The 18,921-nt window shown below is 39.9% G+C and overlaps 1 protein-coding gene across 5 annotated transcripts in view; it reads left to right on the top strand.

Annotated features, from left to right (window-relative positions):
- Window positions 1–18,921, top strand: part of TFG (trafficking from ER to golgi regulator) — a 34,382-nt gene that overhangs the window by 553 nt on the left and 14,908 nt on the right. For all 5 annotated transcript variants that reach the window (XM_074973319.1, XM_074973311.1, XM_074973301.1 and 2 more), the window contains exons 2-5: window positions 3,194–3,316; window positions 5,608–5,816; window positions 15,982–16,065; window positions 17,946–18,092. In XM_074973319.1, the coding sequence (XP_074829420.1) occupies window positions 5,633–5,816; window positions 15,982–16,065; window positions 17,946–18,092 (415 nt within the window). In that variant the 5' untranslated portion in view covers window positions 3,194–3,316; window positions 5,608–5,632. The remainder of the gene's footprint in view (window positions 1–3,193; window positions 3,317–5,607; window positions 5,817–15,981; window positions 16,066–17,945; window positions 18,093–18,921) is intronic.

The following is an 18,921-nucleotide window of genomic DNA, read 5'->3' as shown; positions in this document are numbered from 1 at the left end:
CGCTCCGGGGCGAATGGCCTTGGCTGCTGCTCCTGGGATCAGGCCCGCTGGCTGGGGGAGGGGAAAGAGGAGCCAGCTGCTGGCCCGCCCGCCCCCCAAATCTCTGTGAAGTTCACGTGCATCTGGTCAGTTTGACTTTTCCAGAGGCCCAGGAGCCGCTGTGGGCCTGGCCCCGTTCTTAGGGCTTGTCTACACGGGAGTCGCGTGCTGTGTTCCTGTCTGGCCTGATTCGCTACCTCACGCTCCTTCAGAATCAGGCCCTCTTAGGCCAGGTCTACACTTAAAGATTAGAGCGACCCAGGTGCCTCACTCAGGGTTGCAACACATTTTGCACCCTGCATGGCGTGGTTAGGGTCACCCCCAACCGCTGGTGTAGATGCTGTGTCTCTCATAAAGGTGGAGTCACTATATCCCCAGAAAAATCCGTTCTGTTGATGTAAGGAGCGTCTATGCTATGGTGTGTTAGGGCTTGGCTACACTTACATTTTATAGCGCTCTAACTTGTGGCTCAGGGATGTGAAAAATCAACTCCGTGAGCGGAGCAAGTCAGAGCGCTTTAGAGCGCTAGTGTGGACAGCCTCCCAAGTGCTGGGAGCTAATCCCCTTGTGGAGATGGATTACCAGGAGCGCTGGGAGAGACACACTGCCACATTCGCAATTCAAACCGCTGTTGCGGGAGCGCTCCTGTGACAGCGCTTTGAAGTTTCCAGTGTAGCCATGCTCTTAGTGCCACTGTACTGTAGACATACTCTTACTCCATAATATGAATGTCCATATATGTAGTTAATAGGGAATAGCTAATCTGCTTTTACCTCTCACCCCTCCTTATTCTGGTTTAAATTTCACAAACAATGTAGACAATCCCATATTCATTTTGCTCTTCTGTTGCCTCACTTATCTTTTTAGTTCAGTGAGAAAAGTCTCTCTGACAAGGAGTGTTTTGTCTTTTAACGCTTTGTTTAGTAGGGCTTAATGTTTCCCTGCTCCTAGCTCTGCTTCTGCTATATGAACCTGCAGGCAAATCGGAGGATTATGATATCGGTTTGCTATAGAAATGATTGTGAGGTCACAATTTTAGTATGGATTTAATTACCAGATGCAAATGGGAGATGGGCTATGAAGGAGGGAGAATTCTTAGTCATTAACAAATATGGTAAGAAATTATGGAGAAATATCAAGAAATTTTTGGTGAAAAATTACCTTTATTCAAGTGTGATGATTTTATCATCTTATTTAGAATATTTGAATTTTTAAGACAAAGTAGAGAGAGTTTATCACTATCTGAAGCATATCAGCATTCCTTAAGGAAATCTGACATTTAGCTATGTCATAGACACACAGAAAGAAAATACAGTGTGAATGCTGTACATATCAACAGTAAAACAGCTTGCATCATTTTCTATAACAATTAAACAGATCCAATCATCAGGATCTTTCTTTTAAATCCTATATAATTACCTCATGCAGGGTGGAGAACAGTTGGACAACCAACTGCAGTTAGAAGCTTCTTCTTGTTCTCTTTTTGTAAAAAGAAAAGGAGTACTTGTGGCACCTTAGATACTAACAGATTTATTTGAGCATAAGCTTTCATGAGCTACAGCTCACATCCGATGAAGCTGTAGCTCATGAAAGCTTATGCTCAAATAAATTCGTTAGTCTCTAAGGTGCCACAAGTACTCCTTTTCTTTTTGCGAATACAGACTAAGACGGCTACTACTCTGAAACTTCTCTTTTTGTGTGAGACATGAAGTGGATTTCCATGAGTAATCTTAGCAAATAAGCTAAAGTGCTTATGTAAACATGTTACTGTAGTTGATTTTCCCTAACAGTGTATGCAGTGGTACACTCCATGTATCTGGAGGCCACTTTTAGCTCTGGGATTCAAGGCTATAGAGTTGATTCTTATGGTTGCTAGTAAGGTTAAAGTGTGATTCTCATGCCAGTGTACACTACATACATACACATGCACATATATAATTTAAAAAAAAGTTAATTTGAGATCAAATTTGTAATTTTATAGTCCTTGTCTCCACTTCCTGGTTGGGAACAAGAGCCGTTGGTGCTGCTCTGACATAATGAAGGAACGTTTTCAGAGCAGCATGAGGGTTAGACAGCTGGAGACCCTACTAAAAGCTGAGTGCAATGTGTGGAGTGACACTACCCTGCCCCCACCCCCTTTCCCTATATACAAAGAAGCCGGCATTGACTGACTAGAGGGGGCTGGGATCTGCAGTCCCTCTGTCTTCTTGTGAGTCTAGATGGAGACAGCCAGAGAGGTGAGAGTTAGGGCTGCTGACAGTTGTCATCAGCTTCAGTTAGGGGAGTGAACAAAATGTCCTTGAACTGGTTCATGTTTCATTACCCTTTCCTTGTCTCTGTAGTAGGAGTCATTTACCTTTCACCTTTCTCTAGCAGTAGCACCATGGAGCTTTCACTAGCTTCATTCTACGCCTGTAACAGTTGCTTGTCTGTAGAAAGGGAGTTGTAAATCTGTCACTTAGGGAAAGAGCCATGAGCAGGGCTAGCTGCAGTAACCTACCAAAAGGGAATGAAGGTCTTCTGGTAGTGGGGCAGGAAGGCATTCCTCTCTTGCCCACCTTTCCCTTTGTCCCTTAGCTCTCTTTTCTAAAGAGCCATCTTCCTTTCAGTGGCTGTGGCTCTCTGGCCATGATTGCCACTATACTTCCTTTTGTCCAGTTTAGCTCTTTTTCCTGTGGAAAAGTGACATTAGCACTTCTCTGCTCCAAAGAATCCCTGTCCTCATGCTGTCCTGAGGACTTTCACTTAATGTTAGAGCAGCTCCAGCCTTTAATCAGGAAGTTGAGGCCTGGGCTATAATATTGCAAATTCAATCTAAAATTTAAACTTAATTTTTTAAAATCTATTTTTGGATGTTGAGAAGATGTTTAAATGACGTATGTGTATTTTGGGTGATGACTCCTTTTATCATGTCTGTTTTGAAAGTGTTAGACTGAAAAGTCTAGACTGTTAGCAATTGTCAAGCAAAATTATGAAAGCTGATATATTATGGGTGAAATACAATCTTCACTGTTACTCAGACTTTAACAATTTGATATTTAAAGTAAATTCTTTCTGTTTCTTCCCTGTAACATGCCAGGTTGGATGATATGAAAAGCACGTAGCTGCAGTGAAGGCTCACAATAAGTTAACCCTTCTTGGTTTTCTGATGCAGATTCCTATCTATAATCTATCACTGATCAGCATCGCTTCTGGTAGTGCATGGCGGGACCTCTGAACACCAGCTGGAAGTGAAGCAGGGAACCTGAAAAACAGTCTAGCAAATCTGTAAGACAAGGTAATTACTGTTAGATATTGGTGGCAAGGAAGTAAAGGAAGAACTAGAGGTGATATGAATGATATGTCTTAAAAACAGTTTTCATAATACTTCTTTCCAATAACTCATCACATCGCACAAGTCCTGGAGTGTAAATTCCCCTGTCCAAAAAGCATGAACAATGCCATAGCCGTGGTACAAGCTTCAGTATGTTGCTCAGTGAATGTATCTGAAAGGCACTCTTAGTGCAGTGAAGAGGGCTGTATGATACAGTAGCACACTCTCTGTGCCTGTCTAATTCCCATCCCCTTTTCTGAACTACCAGAAAAAGTGACCTTTGTAAGATAGCTGCTTGTTTGCTTTTTTTTTTTTGAAAGCCGCCATATAGTAAGCACATCAGTCAGAACAATATTATTGCCTTTTGTATAGGAAAACCTGTTAGATTCAGATGAAATCACAAAAGAACAGAAGTCCTGAGTTAAGGCCTTAGTACTCCCACTTGTGTTGTAGCATCACAGTATAGTTCGTTTTTTTTTTTATCAGATGTCAAAAACACTGGGCTAAATATGTGGAGAAGCATCAAGATTAACGTACTTAAGGCCTTATTAGAAAAACTTCTCATTATGTAAAGTGAAAGAGACGTTCTTTATGTTGAAAACTTTTAAAATTGATCAACTTCAGCAAGTTTCTAATAAACACGCTTTAAACAGTATGTTCTTAAGAAAAAGAAAAGTGTTTATCTAGTCTCCTGCATGTGCCTATAAGGATTTTTTCAAAGGAAATTGGGAAGAATCAAGAATACCCAAGCCATGGCCCCTCCCTTTCTTCAGTACACCTTTCTGTCTGCCTACCTCTTTGGCAGCAGGGGTTTTGAATTGTAAGACTTCCTAACTTCTGAGCTCTCTCAGGTCTCCTTTGAAGGTATCAGGATAATGAAGAAATCCCTCTTATTTCCTCCCACTCCAGAGCCTGGTGTTCCCTGGCATTATGCAAGGATCTGGAGAGAGAAGAACGGTGTTCCCCAGGCTCTTTTCCCAGGCTTCCTTTGCACGCCTATCCTGAGAAACATTTTTCTGCACAGTGGTATAATGAAATATTTTTGGCAAACAAAACCTTTCCGATTCTATACTACTTTTGCGTTAACATTTCTTGCTGAGGATTTCTGATTGATGTTTTTCTGAAATTTAGTGTTTCAGGCAAAGTGGTAATTTTCAAGCTGTATATTTTTATTAAATAAAAAAAAAAATTAACTCAAACGTTAAAGTCCAAACTTTCATTGAAGTTACAACTTCTGATTTAGACACTGCTCTCCTAATATAGGAATAGTTATAAGCTTCATAACTACATAAGAGAGCTTTTTACCTTCATTTAACTTCTCAACAAATTTGGGAATTTAAAAAAGGCTGAAAACAAAACTGAAATTTAAAAATAACTTAAATAGGTTATTTTTTGCTTATTTTAAAAAAACCCATTGTGAAAAATGGGTTTGATGTAGTTTTCTCTCTTTATTGGTTGCATCCTAAAACATGACACATGCATTAGTAATCAGATGTACTGGTTTTGCAGGAAAGCTTAAGTGTGATCTAGCTTATAGTGAAACCAGTTTTTAGATGGCTCATTTCCTCTTTTTCGCTTACATCCAGAGTGACACACATCCCAATTTGATCCTCCTTCCAAACTCTCCTTCTGCCAAATCTCTTCCACTCTCCAAAACAATAACAAGCTTTGTTGCTTTGCATTTTATCTACATTACTTGTGGCTGTGAGATACCATATTTGTGGGTCCCATAGAAATAGCTAGAGAGATGATCATACATGCCTTTTTTATTTATCAAGGCAAAGTGCTTTTGCAGTGTTCCTAGTCTCCATGAAATACACGTGTCTCTCAAATACAAACCCTGAATTATTTTACATGTAAATATATCTACTTGAAGGCACACATCATAACATGGTAAAAGCTACATTTTGAACAAAAATAATTTTTTCTCCGTAGCTTTGTGGGCAGTAAAAAGCCTATATTTCTTGTCAGAACTTTAAAATTTTGCTTAAAACACAGAGCAAAGATTGTCTTCAAATATCTCATTTTGTAAATCTCCATTTTGCACTTGAACAGTTGTGAAATGGCTAATAAATTAACAATTGAGAGAACATAGTTTTGCATAGATGTACCCAAGAAAGCTGCTCTAGAGCATATTTTCACAATAATGTTTCTGAAATCCAGAAAGTTACAGAACTGTGTATTGTATAGGACTGTGGAAGTTGTGAAACAAATCATCTTTTAAAAGATGTTGTGTAAATGTTTTTTGTTAACAGGTCTATAGGAGATCTGGAGTCCACCATGAATGGACAGCTGGATTTAAGTGGGAAGCTGATTATTAAAGCTCAGCTGGGGGAGGATATTAGGAGAATTCCTATTCATAATGAGGACATCACCTATGATGAGCTAGTGCTGATGATGCAGAGAGTTTTCAGAGGAAAACTTCTGAGCAATGATGAAGTCACAATAAAGTATAAAGATGAAGGTATGGTTTTCTTGTTAATGGTATTGATTAGATACAATTTATGTGAGACTGCAAACTGTCATAAAACTCACCTTTTGAAAATTACATCTGGATATTCCCGTTCTTGGGATATATAAACTATTTATATTATGAGATTATGCCAGTCTATAAAAACTGTTTCTGTTGAGACTGTACTACACATCTCCTCATGTATTTGACAGATTAGAGGGAGGTTACAAAAAGATTCATGGCTCCAACCTCCTGTAGTCTCTCCTTTGTCACAGTAAGGTGTTGACATTAGCATAGTATCTGTGGTCTGATACTTTTCCCTGTTATCACAGCTGCGGATAATTAGAGAGGTAATCAAGCTTAACTCAGTCTGGTCTTTTGTGTAGGGATCATTTTTGATTTCTCTGTGGCAGCTGCCTTTTGTTGGAAGAAAACGTTATGGCCTTTCAAAAACAGTTTCAGCAGTTTTGAAAATGGCATCTTCTACCTTGGTCACCATGCAAACACCTTTATATATTAGAATTCTGGAGAATTAGCTAAACATGAATTCTCCACAGGAAGAGGGGCCACGTCCTATAAAACATAAGGGAATCCTCTTGACAGTTCCAGAGGAAAAACTTAAGAGGAATTCATTTCTTCCTAAGTACTTCCTCATCAGCAGTGATTGAACCATTGAACATGGTGTTTGGACACCATGGGAAAAGAGGTTACACAATTACAATATATCTTAATGTATCCACAGAAAAATCTCATAGATTGATGCTCAACAATTATAGCCTCAAAAATGAATCTGACACTTCAATATCGAAGAAATCCTGTGTATTTGGGGGGAGCAGAGGTAACCAACTGGATAGCACTGTTCTTGAGTGCAGGATTGATTGTAAACTTACTTTTAATATTGTGTTTTGAGATGAACCCTTACTCGCAGGTACCTTTTTGCCAGTGAATTAGTTGTGGAGATGTTTATGTTGCTAAATTACTCCTCTGAAGATGATTTCAGTTTCCAATAATGTGATAACAGCACCGTGCAATAAAAGAGTTGTTCTTAATTTAGGCTAGAACCATTTGTAAAGGGGTCTAAGTGAAGATGGGGATATTATATTCAGGGGAAATACTTTAACATGTAAATTCCATTTTGAAAAGTCTTGCTTCTGTTTTTTTTTTTTTTTTCTCCCACGGTATACACTGTCTAAATTTTATAATCCCTTTTTGAGATGTTGAACCAATAGGGGCAGTAATTGTGCCACCTTGATTTAGTGGGGTGGGGGTCAGAGATCCTTCAGGATTTATACCTACTGTCATGGCCACAAACTACAAAAAAAAAAAAAGGGGGGGGGGGGAGGGGACCCAAGTAAAAGTGGATAACAGCACATTCTGTTTTGCTCATGGGAAAAGGCTTTTCTTCTCTCAACAACTAATAAACTCTTCTCCCACGCTCCCCAATTAATGAATCATAATAGCCCTTCCCACTTCCTGATTAATAAATACTGGGCTGTTGCTCTTAAAGACACCATTTCCTGTTTTAAAATTGATAGGAATTTTTAATAATTTTTCACTTTATTTTTTGTGAATTTAGTGTTTTGTTTTATCCATTTTATCCCTGTGGGTGTTTTTTGTGAATTTAGTGTTTTGTTTTATCCATTTTATCCCTGTGGGTGTGGGTAGGGTTGGGGTCCTGCCACTATGGGGGAGGCGGGATGAGGGATTGCTGAGCAAGCCCCCTGCACTCATTCGGCAGAGGTGACTCCTGTCCTGAGGGGCTGGGCCAGGCTCCCTGCTCTGGGCATAGTCTTCCACATGGGGTTGCAGCACCACTCCGGTTTGGGCCGGTTGCCCCTCTGCCATGACAGAGGGACAACTGGGCCAAATTTGAGTGAGTAATGCTGTGACCCTGTGTGCTAGGTCATGAAGCCTGGAGCGGGGAGCTAGGCCCAACTTGCTGCAGCCAGCTGTGGGGGTGAGTTTTTCATTTTATTATTTTGTGTTTGCAAAATAACATGGTGTCATAAATATAAAGGGAAGGCTAACCAGCTTTAAATCCCTTCTGGCCAGAGGAAAAACCCTTTCACCTGTAAAGGGTTAAGAAGCTAAAGATAACCTCGCTGGCACCTGACCAAAATGACCAATGAGGAGACAAGATACTTTCAAAGCTGGAGGGTGTGGGGGGGAACAAAGGGTTCTCTCTGTCTGTGTGTGTGTCTTTTGCCGGGACCAGAGCAGGAATGCAGGTCAGAACTCCTGTAAAGGGTTAATAAGCAATCTAGTTGGATATGCATTAGATTCTGTTTTGTTTAAATGGCTGATAAAATAAATTGTGCTGAATGGAATGTAGATTCCTGTTTTTGTGTCTTTTTGTAACTTAAGGTTTAGCCTAGAGGGATTCTCTATGTTTTGAATCTGATTACCCTGTAAGGTATTTACCATCCTGATTTTACAGAGGTGATTCTTTTACTTTTTCTTCAATTAAAATTCTTCTTTTAAGAACCTGATTGCTTTTTCCTTGTTCTTAAGATCCAAGGGTTTGGGTCTGTGTTCACCAATGCGAATTGGTGAGGATTTTTATCAAGCCTTCCCCAGGAAAGGGGGTGTAGGGCTTGGGGGGATTTTGCGGGTAAAGATGTTTCCAAGTGGGCTCTTTCCCAGTTATATTTTGTTAGACGCTTGGTGGTGGCAGCAATAAAGTCCAGGGACAAAAGGTAAAATAGTTTGTACCTTGGGGAAGTTTCAACCTAGGCTGGTCAAAATAAGCTTAGGGGGTTTTTCATGCAGGTCCCCACATCTGTACCCTAGAGTTCAGAGTGGGGAAGGAACCTGGACACATGGGTTGCTAGCTACTGATAACCCAGAACCATATGATGTTGCATTCATATGGATCAGTGTGCTAACAAACAAAGCCCAGGAGGGGATACCAGTGGGGGTCAAGTTACAGATGACTGAGTCAAACCAGAGAACAGAGTGAGTTACTACTCAAGTATCTGCCCTAATGGAGGGAAAGTAAAATTGCGCTGTAATGGGGGGACTTCAGGTTGGGATACTGTAATACAGTGGTCTCCTTCAGTGTGCCCCACATGGCCTGAAATGGTGCCCTGCCTCAGTTTCCCTCTCAACCTTTTTCATTCAGGGCCCTCTGGGGTTGGTGTGAGTATTCAGGTAGGTTTCTTAGCCAGGTAATAACTCTATTAGTTGTTTTCCAGGAACCAGGAGTCTACAGCCCTTCTCCCCGGGTGGTGTACATTTCAGATCCCTGCTGTTAGTATAGTAGCATATTACCCTCCTCTGGGAGCTGGGTACAACTAAAGTAGCCTCTTCCCTCTTGCCTCAGGAATCCACATGCTATCTCAGAGCATGTTTAGGATAAAAACGCTTTCCCTCCTTGGATCAGGAATCCATTGCACTCTTGGATTGGGTTAGCTAATTAAACAGTTTCTCCTTTCTTTGACTGGGTTAGAGTTCATTCCTTGGATCAGGAGTTTATCTCTCTTTTCTTGGGGCCAGACTAAAGGACAGTCTCTCTCATCTGGGATCAGGAGTCCTCAGCCCTCCTTCCCTGTTCATCTCAGTTGGCTGAGAGAGACAGAAGCCCTGCTGCACCCTACACTATAGGGCTGCTTGTCCCAGGCCCTTAAAGAGAGCCTGGATTTTCCCTACATGCTAATCCCCTTGGGATCGCTTCCTTTCTCTTGCTCTGTGTTTGGCCACTTCTAGGCTTTTTTTTTTTTTTTTTTGTTCCAGCCTTCCTGAAACAGGGTTCTCTGGCCCTCTCTGTGCTTAAATGACCAGTATAGCCTGTTACAGAGGCATATGGTGGAGATCTCATGAAGTCAGCAGTAAAACATGAATTTCTAAAACTTATAGATGGTTGTCTAACACAAAAAGTATTGTACCCAACATCTCCAAAATAGAGTTGCCGCCTCATGATAGATAAGTGGAAGTTGGTGGGTACATAGGGACCACTGATCATGACCTGATCACATTCAGTATGGGCAGATGACAGTCCCAATCAGTAACAGATAAACTTGGTACCTCAAAAAGGCTAATTTCCCAAAGATGAGGAAAATTATGAGAGAAATTGACTGGGAGGAAAAATTTAGATAGAAAAATGTGAATGAAAACTGGGTGTTTTTAAGCAAGAGTTTATTAGATGGCCAAAATTCCACAACTTCACAAGAAAGAGTACAACTTTGGCAAAAAGCCCATCTAGATTCAGTGGTGAAGTTAAGGCAGAAATTGGAAATAGCAATCCATATAAATTAGAATTTATGAAGTGGAGAAGATTAATAAGGGAAGCTAAAGACATTAAGGGACAAGCCATGCTTGGCAGAACTAAGGACAATAGGGAGGTGTTTAAGTATACTAGGAACAAAAGAAATTCTGGCTATTGTATAGGTCCGTTACTAGATAGAGGGTAAAATTATTTGCAGAAAAGGAAGAAGTATTGATAAATATTTTTGTTCTGAATTTGGAAAGAAACAGGATGATATACTCATATTAATAAGGATGATATACTTTCCAGTCCAATAGTAACTTAGGAGGATGTTAGATAATATCTACTAGTGATTAAACATTTTTAAATCACTAGGCCTGGATAACATGTACCCATGAGAGTACTAAAAGAGTTTGCTGAGATCATCTCTGGCCTGCTGATAATTTTTAATAAATCTTGTAATACTGTAGAAATTGAAGAAGACTGGAAGAGTGCTAATCTTATACCAGTATTAAGAGAGGGCAAGCAGGATGACCCAGGTAACTATAGGGTGGCTAGCCTGAGCTCAGCGTTGGGCAAAATAATGGAAAAACTGATCTGGGATTCAGCTGATAAAGAATCAAAGGATACGATTAATGGTAGTCCGCATGGTTTTATGGAATATAAGTCTGGTCAAAGAAACCTGATTTTATTCTTTGAAATTACCTTTATCAGTGAAACACACAACTGTCACACAACAGTATGATTAAAAATTTACTATATATAATATTAAAGCACATGTCAAATAGATTAAGAACTGGCTGACAGAGATAAAAAAGTAATTGTCGATGGGGAAATATCATTGAGTTGGGTTGCTTCTAGTGGGGACCAGGATCAGGTTGGGATTGGTGGTAGGCACAACTTGGCATTTTTTTCATAATGATGTGGGAATAAATGTGAAATCATTGCTGATAAAACTTGAATGTTAAACAAAGACTAGAGTGATAAATAATGATGAGAGGGCAGTCATACAGAGCAATCTGGATTGCAGGGTAAACTATCCCATTCAAACAATGCTTTTTATTGCAGCCAAATACAAATACATCTAGGAACAAGGAATGTAGGCCATACCTACAGAATGGGATATTGTATCCTGGAAAGCAGTGACTGAAAAAGATTTAGGGTTCATAGAGGACAAGCAACTGAATGTGAGCTCCCAGTGTTTGGCAAAAAGGGCTAATGCGATCCTATGATAAATAAACAGGAGAGGTAATGACTAGGAATAGGGAGGTGATTTTACTTCTCTATAGCATTGGTGAGACAGATGTTGGAATCCTACCTACCGTTCTGCTTTCCATATTTTAAAAAGGATTTTGGAAAAGTGGAGATGATACAGAAATGGACCGTTCAGGGATCTTCCTGGGCACATCAGAAGAGAGGGCCATAGAGGGTGGTGCCCTTGGACACCGTGCAAATAATCAGACAATGGGAGTAGAGGAAAATGACCAGTTCTAGGGAGACTTACTGTATATTTTCTAGGACTGCAAATTCATGGCCAGCTGTGAATCTTCTCATGACATCAGAAGGTAGCCCCTAGTTCCCTCCGGACATACCCAGTGACACGCTGTGTTTTTGGGTCCGATAGAGCGTCCCTTACATCCTTCCAGAAATATGCCTGGTATCTTTGGGGCAGTGGTAGAATATTAAGATCTTTGGTAACAAGCACTGCTGCCTGGTGGTGGCGGAGCCAAACAATTCCTCCAACAGCATCAGCAATGCGGGGGGGTGGGGTGGGGGGGGGGGCTGCGCCTGAACTGGGAAATAAGAACAATAGCCTTTGGAGACAAAATATAGGGTAACTTTAAAAAGTTAACCATTTGGGGAAAATATCAAAACAAAGCGATCTGATATTCAATCGCTTTTTTTTTTTTTTTTAGAAAGTGGTAACAGATCTGAAAGCTAAAAAGGCCATAATCTTACATTTTGTTACATATGGCAAAATAAAATTTCCAATAAATTCTCAGAATGTATTGGGGATAACTTCTTGTTTCACAAAGTGGAAGAAGTAACTAAGTAGACAGCCATTGCTATAGGCTTGAATCTGACTAAAAGGGAGAATTGCGAATCTTAAGGTGGAAGGCAATCTGGCTAGAAGTAATTGTGGAACAATAGATTTTATAGACTTTAAAAAAGCAGACTTCAAAAAAAAGGTGAAGTGTGTCCTTATTCTGCTGCGTGCACTCCTTCCTTTCCTTTGGAAGCATGAAATCTATCATTCCATAATCACTTCTAGCCAGATTGTCTTCCACCTTCAGATTCGCAACCAATTCCTCCCTGTTAGTCAGAATCCATTCTATAATGGCTGTCCAACTGCTTGAAAGACTTATTTAGAGTAATTATCAATGGCTTGCTGTCAAACTGGGTGTGCGTATCTAGTGGGGTCCTACAGGGGTCAGTCGTGGGTCGGGTACTTTTTCATGTTTGACGTAGATAACGGAATGGAGAGTGTGCTCTTAAAGTTTGTTGATGACACCAAGCTGGGATGGGTTGCTAGTACTTTGGAGGACAGGATTAGAATTCAAAATGACCTTGACAAATTGAAGAATTGGTCTGAAATCAACAAGATGAAATTCAGTAAAGACAAGTGCAAAGTAGTATGCTTAGGAAAGAAAAAATAAAACGCAGAACTATGAAATGGGGAATATCTGTCTAGGTTGTACTGTTGAAAAGGATCTGGGGGTAAAAGTTGATCGCAAAATGAATGAGTCATCAGCGTGATGAAATTGCATAAAATGGCTAATATTCTGGGGTGTATTAACAGGAATGTTGTACGTAAGACACGGCACATAATTGTCCCACTCTACTGTCATTGGTTGAGGCCCCAGCTGGAGTACTGTGTCCAATTCTGGGCACCACACTTTAGGAAGGATGTGGATAAACTGGTGAGAATCCAGAGGAGAGCAACAAAAATGCTAAAAGGTATAGAAAACCTGACCTATGAGGAAAGATGGACCTAGGGATGTTTAGTCTTAAGAGAAGACTGAGGGGGGACCTGATAAATTTTCAAGTATGTTAAGGGCTGTTCTACAGATAAGTGATCAATTGTTCTCCATATATGCTGTAAGTAGAACACGACTTAATGGGCTTACTCTGCAGCAAAGGAGATTTAGATTAGGTATTCGGAAAATCTTTCTAACTATAATGGTAGTTAGGTTCTCCAGTAGGATTCCAAGGGAGGTTGTGGAACCCCATCATTGGAGGGTTTTAAGAACAGGTTGGAAAAACATTTATCAGGGATGGCTTTCTTGGTCCTGCCTCAGCATAGGGGGCTGGGTTTGATCACCTGTCGAGGTCCCTTCCTTCCAGCCCTATGTTTTTATGATTCTATGACACTAGTTAATACTTCAGCATGATTTTTTGTAAGAAGATGGCGCAGCTAGAATATTTAAATCTTCAAACTTCCAGTTTTCAAGCTTATCAGCCTGCAATCAATCTTTACTCAGAATATATATCTAAACATTAATTAAATTTTTAAGATGGTTATTAGTTTCACCCTTAATTTTTCGCCATTCCCAGTGTTCTGAAAGCTATCTGAATTTTTAGAGTGGCCTCCAAATGAGTTCTTTGGGGAGGAAGCATGATTAGGACAGGGGATTTAGGAGTCAGGACTGCATTCTGTTCCCCGCTTTCTCTTACAGTGTAACCCTGAATACGTCACTTAGTCTCTCAGTACCTCAGTTTCCTCATCTGTAAACAGAGATCGTCTGAGGCTTAAAGTACTTGTAAAGCACTTCCAGATCTTTGGATGAAAAGCAGTTTATAATTACAAGTTATTCCCTTCCTTCCAGAAAACCGGGAGTGCACACTTATCTTGGAAGTTTTACTGTTTTTGTTGAATAATCTGAGGTTTTATTTAAAATGTTACTGCTCTTTTTATTTGGTTTCATATATCATACATATATCATTGCTTGCTGTGAGCATTGGATTAGTTATCTGACAGGGAGAAGTATCTCTCATGCCCCATCTGTGAGTGGAAGAAGCTACTGACGTGATTGTCTTGGGACAGATTATAATCATTAAGGGCTTAATCTGAGGTTTTGTGTCCTTACATCCTTTGGATATTAGAAGAGTTGAAAGCACTCAGCATTTCATAACGTTGTCCTAAAAGTTTGTGATCTGCTTAGGATTATCCTTGTAGTTGTGAAGGCAAATGAAGAGGTACAAACTCCCAACATCTGTCTTTGACAGGAGACATGTTCAGATCCTCCATGTTGAAATAAATAATTGGGAGCTAAGGCTTTACACCAAACTTCTGGGTTTAGAGATGTCAGAAATGTTATTCTAAGTCAGGGGTTCTCAAACTTCATTGCACTGTGACCCCCCTTTTGACCACAAAAATTACTACATGACCCCAAGGGCTAGGAGCGCTAAAGCCTGAGCCTCGCCGCCTTGGGTGGAGCCCAAGCCCCAGCAAATCTAATGCCGGCCTTGGTGATCCCATAAAAACAGGTTTGCGATCCACTTTAGGGTCCTGACCCACATTTTGAGAACCGCTGTTCTAAGTGCCTTGACCCTTTCTAATCTTCCCAGTACTTTTGTAGAGATGCCTGGAATGTTAACCATGCATTTCCTCAGGTACTGGATTCTTAGCTTTTTGAAAGTCACTGTAGTGCCTTCTGTTAATGATGCTACTCTGTGTTGATCAGCTTCACACTCTGATGCTCAGAGAATGCAGTTTCTTGGATTATTTACACCTATCTGATTCTGGCTTCTTGACTCATTTTTTCACTTATGACATTTTGTTTTTGCAATAAACAGAATTGGGTTTGGTTTACACAGTCCCTGGTTATTGAGATTAAGGATTTTCTGCTCCAGAAAACAATCATGATAGACCTGTGTCAACTAATGAAGTTCTGGAGCACTGTTCTGAGCCATTTGAAATGGACATGTAGTAATTCTAACTGGTGGGAATGAATCACTAGAGCCTCTATTGGAACGTCTTCACTAGCAAAGTTAAAGCGGTGCCGCAGCAGTGATTTAACGTGGCTGTGTAGTCGCGGCAGCAGCGCTGGGAGAGAGCTCCCCCAGCACTATTAAAAAAAAAAAAAAACAAAAAAAACAAAACCCACCTCCACGAGGGGAGCAGCTCCCAGCACGGGGGCACTGTCTACGCTGCCACTTTACAGCACTGAAACTTGCAGCGCTCAAGGGAATGTTTTTTCACACCCCTGAGCAAGCAAGTTGCAGCACTGTAAAGTGGCAGTGTAGACATGGCCTAACTCATCCACTCTCTGTGCAAACATTTAGAGGGGTAGGTTGATTGTGTGTGGAATTTAAAGTCCTTCCAAAAGTATGGTGTCTGAGTTCCGTCTAAATGAGTTATTCTGCCAATTTCTCTTCCTTTTTCTTCTTGCATATCTTGTTGAAAACTTCCTTATATGATTCGTCTAAAACTCCTTTGTTTATGGAATAAACAAAGCACACTTGAATATCCTTGTTTGTGGAATAATCCACTCTAGAAGTTGTCACTATCAAGCATATTAAAGTTAGAGTGGTTAAAAAAAAAAAACCACCGAACTTACCTTAGTGACTTCTTAAATGCTCTCTCTGATTAATATCTCTCTCATAATTTGGTGGAAGGAATATCTTTCCTAATCTGATTTAAATAGCAAATTATAAATTACCTTTGGTCATGTCATTAAGACTTAAGAAAGGATGGGGTTATTTAAAAAAAAAAAAAAAAAAGTGTTCTTAACTCTGTGCATTTTACATTAGCCCATAATTGTATTTGTCATGTACCATTGTATATGTAAATTGTAATGTAACATGTACAATTTTTTTTTCTAGTTGCTTTAAAATGAAGTTTAACAAGTTATGATTACAGTTTCTAGAAAGCAAACATCTTACTTTAAATGGGCATTTGAATTATAGATGGGCATTGGGACTTTTTGTGTTACTGTTCAATATTAACTATTTTAAAAAAATTCTTTACAGATGGAGATCTTATAACAATTTTTGATAGCTCAGATCTTTCCTTCGCAATTCAGTGCAGTAGGATACTTAAACTGACATTGTTTGGTAAGTACAGATGTTTTGGGGATCTTCTTTATTTCTTTTAATTCAGGCAATAGGCTCTCTTCTTTGTATGCTGGTGACATTTCCTTCCATGAAGGCTGTTTATAATTAAAAGGATGCCATACATTTAAAAATTACCTTGCTGCCTGAAATAGCTTTCCCTGTTGTTACAAGAGACATCTAAGCTTACAGAAACTGCAGATTAGAAGGAGAAATATTTTTGCAGCTTTATTTAATTCATTTGGGAGAGCATTGTGTTTAGGGAATTTCATTGTTTTCCCCATCAGCTATTCACTTTCCTTGGTTTGTGTGGGTCTTCCAGACAGCAATGTAGGAGAGAAGCATTAGAAACAATAAAATGTGGTTATAAAACTACAAAAAGGGGGCTTCAGACAGGTATAAATCAGAAGATTCTTAACTCATTTTCTTGTTTAAAAAATTGAATAGATTTCAAGTTGACTGTGTCCTTTTAAGGAGCTGTTTTTCAGCCAATGGCCACTGTTCAAGCAACTAGTAGGCTTGATATATAGTGCTCATACAGCAGTTAGCATCCTCTGTCAAGAGACAATGAGTCCTTGAGCACTACTGTGGCACTGGCTTTGTGCATTCTGTCCTTTTGTTAATTTTATTGTGGAGCAGAAAGAGGGGAAATGTTTTCCATTTTGATTTGTGATAATTGTATTGTACCATGCACACACACTCGGGAAGTACAGTGGGAAATGAATTGAGCACAGAGGGCAGCCACTCTGGTGCTGGCAGTGCATATAGACCTTGTGTCTGCTTCCACTGTTAATAGGCCTTCTCTAGCGATGGTTCAGGCTTAAATTAAGAGGGAAAAACTGTGGGACTGCAAGCATATGTAAAGAGTTTGAATCCAGAGGGTATATCGACACAGGGATAAAAGACCTGCGGGACAGCCATGGCTGGCCTGGATTGGCTGACTCGAGCTCATGGAGTTTGGGCTCGGGCTGGAGCCTGAGCTCTGGGACCCTTCACCCTCACAGAGTTTTAGGGCTTGGGCTTCAGCCCGAGTCTGAACGTGTATGCAGCAGTTGTTCAGCCCCAGAACTTGAGCCCAAGTCAGCTGACCATGGCTTTTTTATCCCTGTGTAGTCATACCCTAAGTGGACAGAAAAACATGAGAGTTGTGGTGGAAAATTTTTTTGTTCAAAAAGTACATTTTAAAGATTGTTTAAGCAAACCATTTCTTACATGTAGGTTCTTATCACAGCCTTTTTTGCACAGACATTAGAATATGTTAGTTTGTATTTTGTAAACTGTTCCTGACTCTTTTAAGGGACACTGACAACTTAAATATGACTGAACATTTTTTTACCTGCTGTTTACAATTAACACTTAAATTGCTGCAACTGAAAGATCAGAAAAAATTTGGTAACTGAAAAAGAATGAATTCTTGGTTGACCTAAGCATATTGCAGGCTGGTGCATGCAAACTTCTCCATGCAGCTCTGGTAATATGCAACAAGGTGCCAAATTGGGTTGTGGTAAATGTGCATTTTGGACCCGTGTGAGATCATAGTCTGTTTTCACTCATGACCTACAATGACTGTACAAAGAAAAGGGAGTACTTGTGGCACCTCGGAGACTAACAAGTTTGTTAGTCTCTGAGGTGCCACAAGTACTCCTTTTCTTTTTGCGAATACAGACTAACATGGCTGCTACTCTGAAAAATGACTGTACAAATACCTACAGTGCCTACAATACACTTGATTTTTAAACTCCCTCCACAAAAGAGAGACAGAGATGTTCTTCTTTATGCTTGACATCTAGGAATACTACTGTGTAAGAAAGTTGTTTAACCTGTGCCTGCACAAATGTTACTATGTTCCCTCAGATTTCATTTCTTTAATTACTATTTTATAGTTAATGGGCAGCCAAGACCTCTAGAATCCAATCAGGTGAAATATCTCCGTCGAGAGCTGATAGAACTTCGCAACAAAGTGAATTGCTTGTTGGATTGTTTGGAACCACCTGCTGAACCAGGGCTTTCCACCAGCCTGCCTGAAAATGGTAGGTCGGGCATTTCTACTGTTAAAGAATTGTCTGAGTTAAACTGTGTGCTCTTACATCCAGCAAAAAAGGGAGTCTTGCCTACTAATTCTCTCAGTCTGCAGACTGCTCCTCAGTTGCTGATTTAGAAACTTAAATTGCTAGTGCCCTTCAGATAACTTACTTACTGTGCTTGTCTTAAAGTCTTTCAACTAGTAGGGGTATTGTACCAAGTTAAGAAACGTTGACTGACTTTCTTAACTGGTTACTTTGAAGATAATCAAGTATTATCTTTCAGAGTACTCTTAAATATTATTTAGATCATTTAAACTCTCCTGTGAGTTAAGTAAGTAGTAATATGCTTATTTTGCAGATGGGAGGAGAGAGAGGAGTGGATGCTGGAAAGATAATGACTTACCTAATCATTGCTTGGAACCAAGTTTGGAACTCGAGAGTCCTTTGCTTAATACTTTAGATAACAGTGCCTTTCTGATGCCTAAAAGATATGATGTTTCTTAAATATGAAACAAAACAAATATTGATGTTTAAGCAGCAGTTGTCAGGGTGCATGGCATTTTATGGGGATTAATAATCAACTGGGAGAAGTTGATTTGAAGCATCAGCTGCTAATCCCTAGAAAAGGATCTGAGCCTAAGTAGTTGCTCCATTTTTCCTTAATCGCAGCAATGTGTCTGACATATGGATTTTCTGGGGGTAGTGCAATTTCATTTTGATAAATACAAAGAATTGTACCTTACCAGTCAGCTTAACTGAACCCTCCTTTGAGGAATATAATAATACCCAATCAGAGACACAATAACAACACTTAATATATGGAACTCTCCTGACT

This window comes from Natator depressus, chromosome 1 (genome assembly GCF_965152275.1).
Source record: "Natator depressus isolate rNatDep1 chromosome 1, rNatDep2.hap1, whole genome shotgun sequence".
Taxonomy (NCBI): Eukaryota; Metazoa; Chordata; order Testudines; family Cheloniidae; genus Natator; species Natator depressus.
This window is presented reverse-complemented; position numbering and strand designations above follow the sequence as displayed.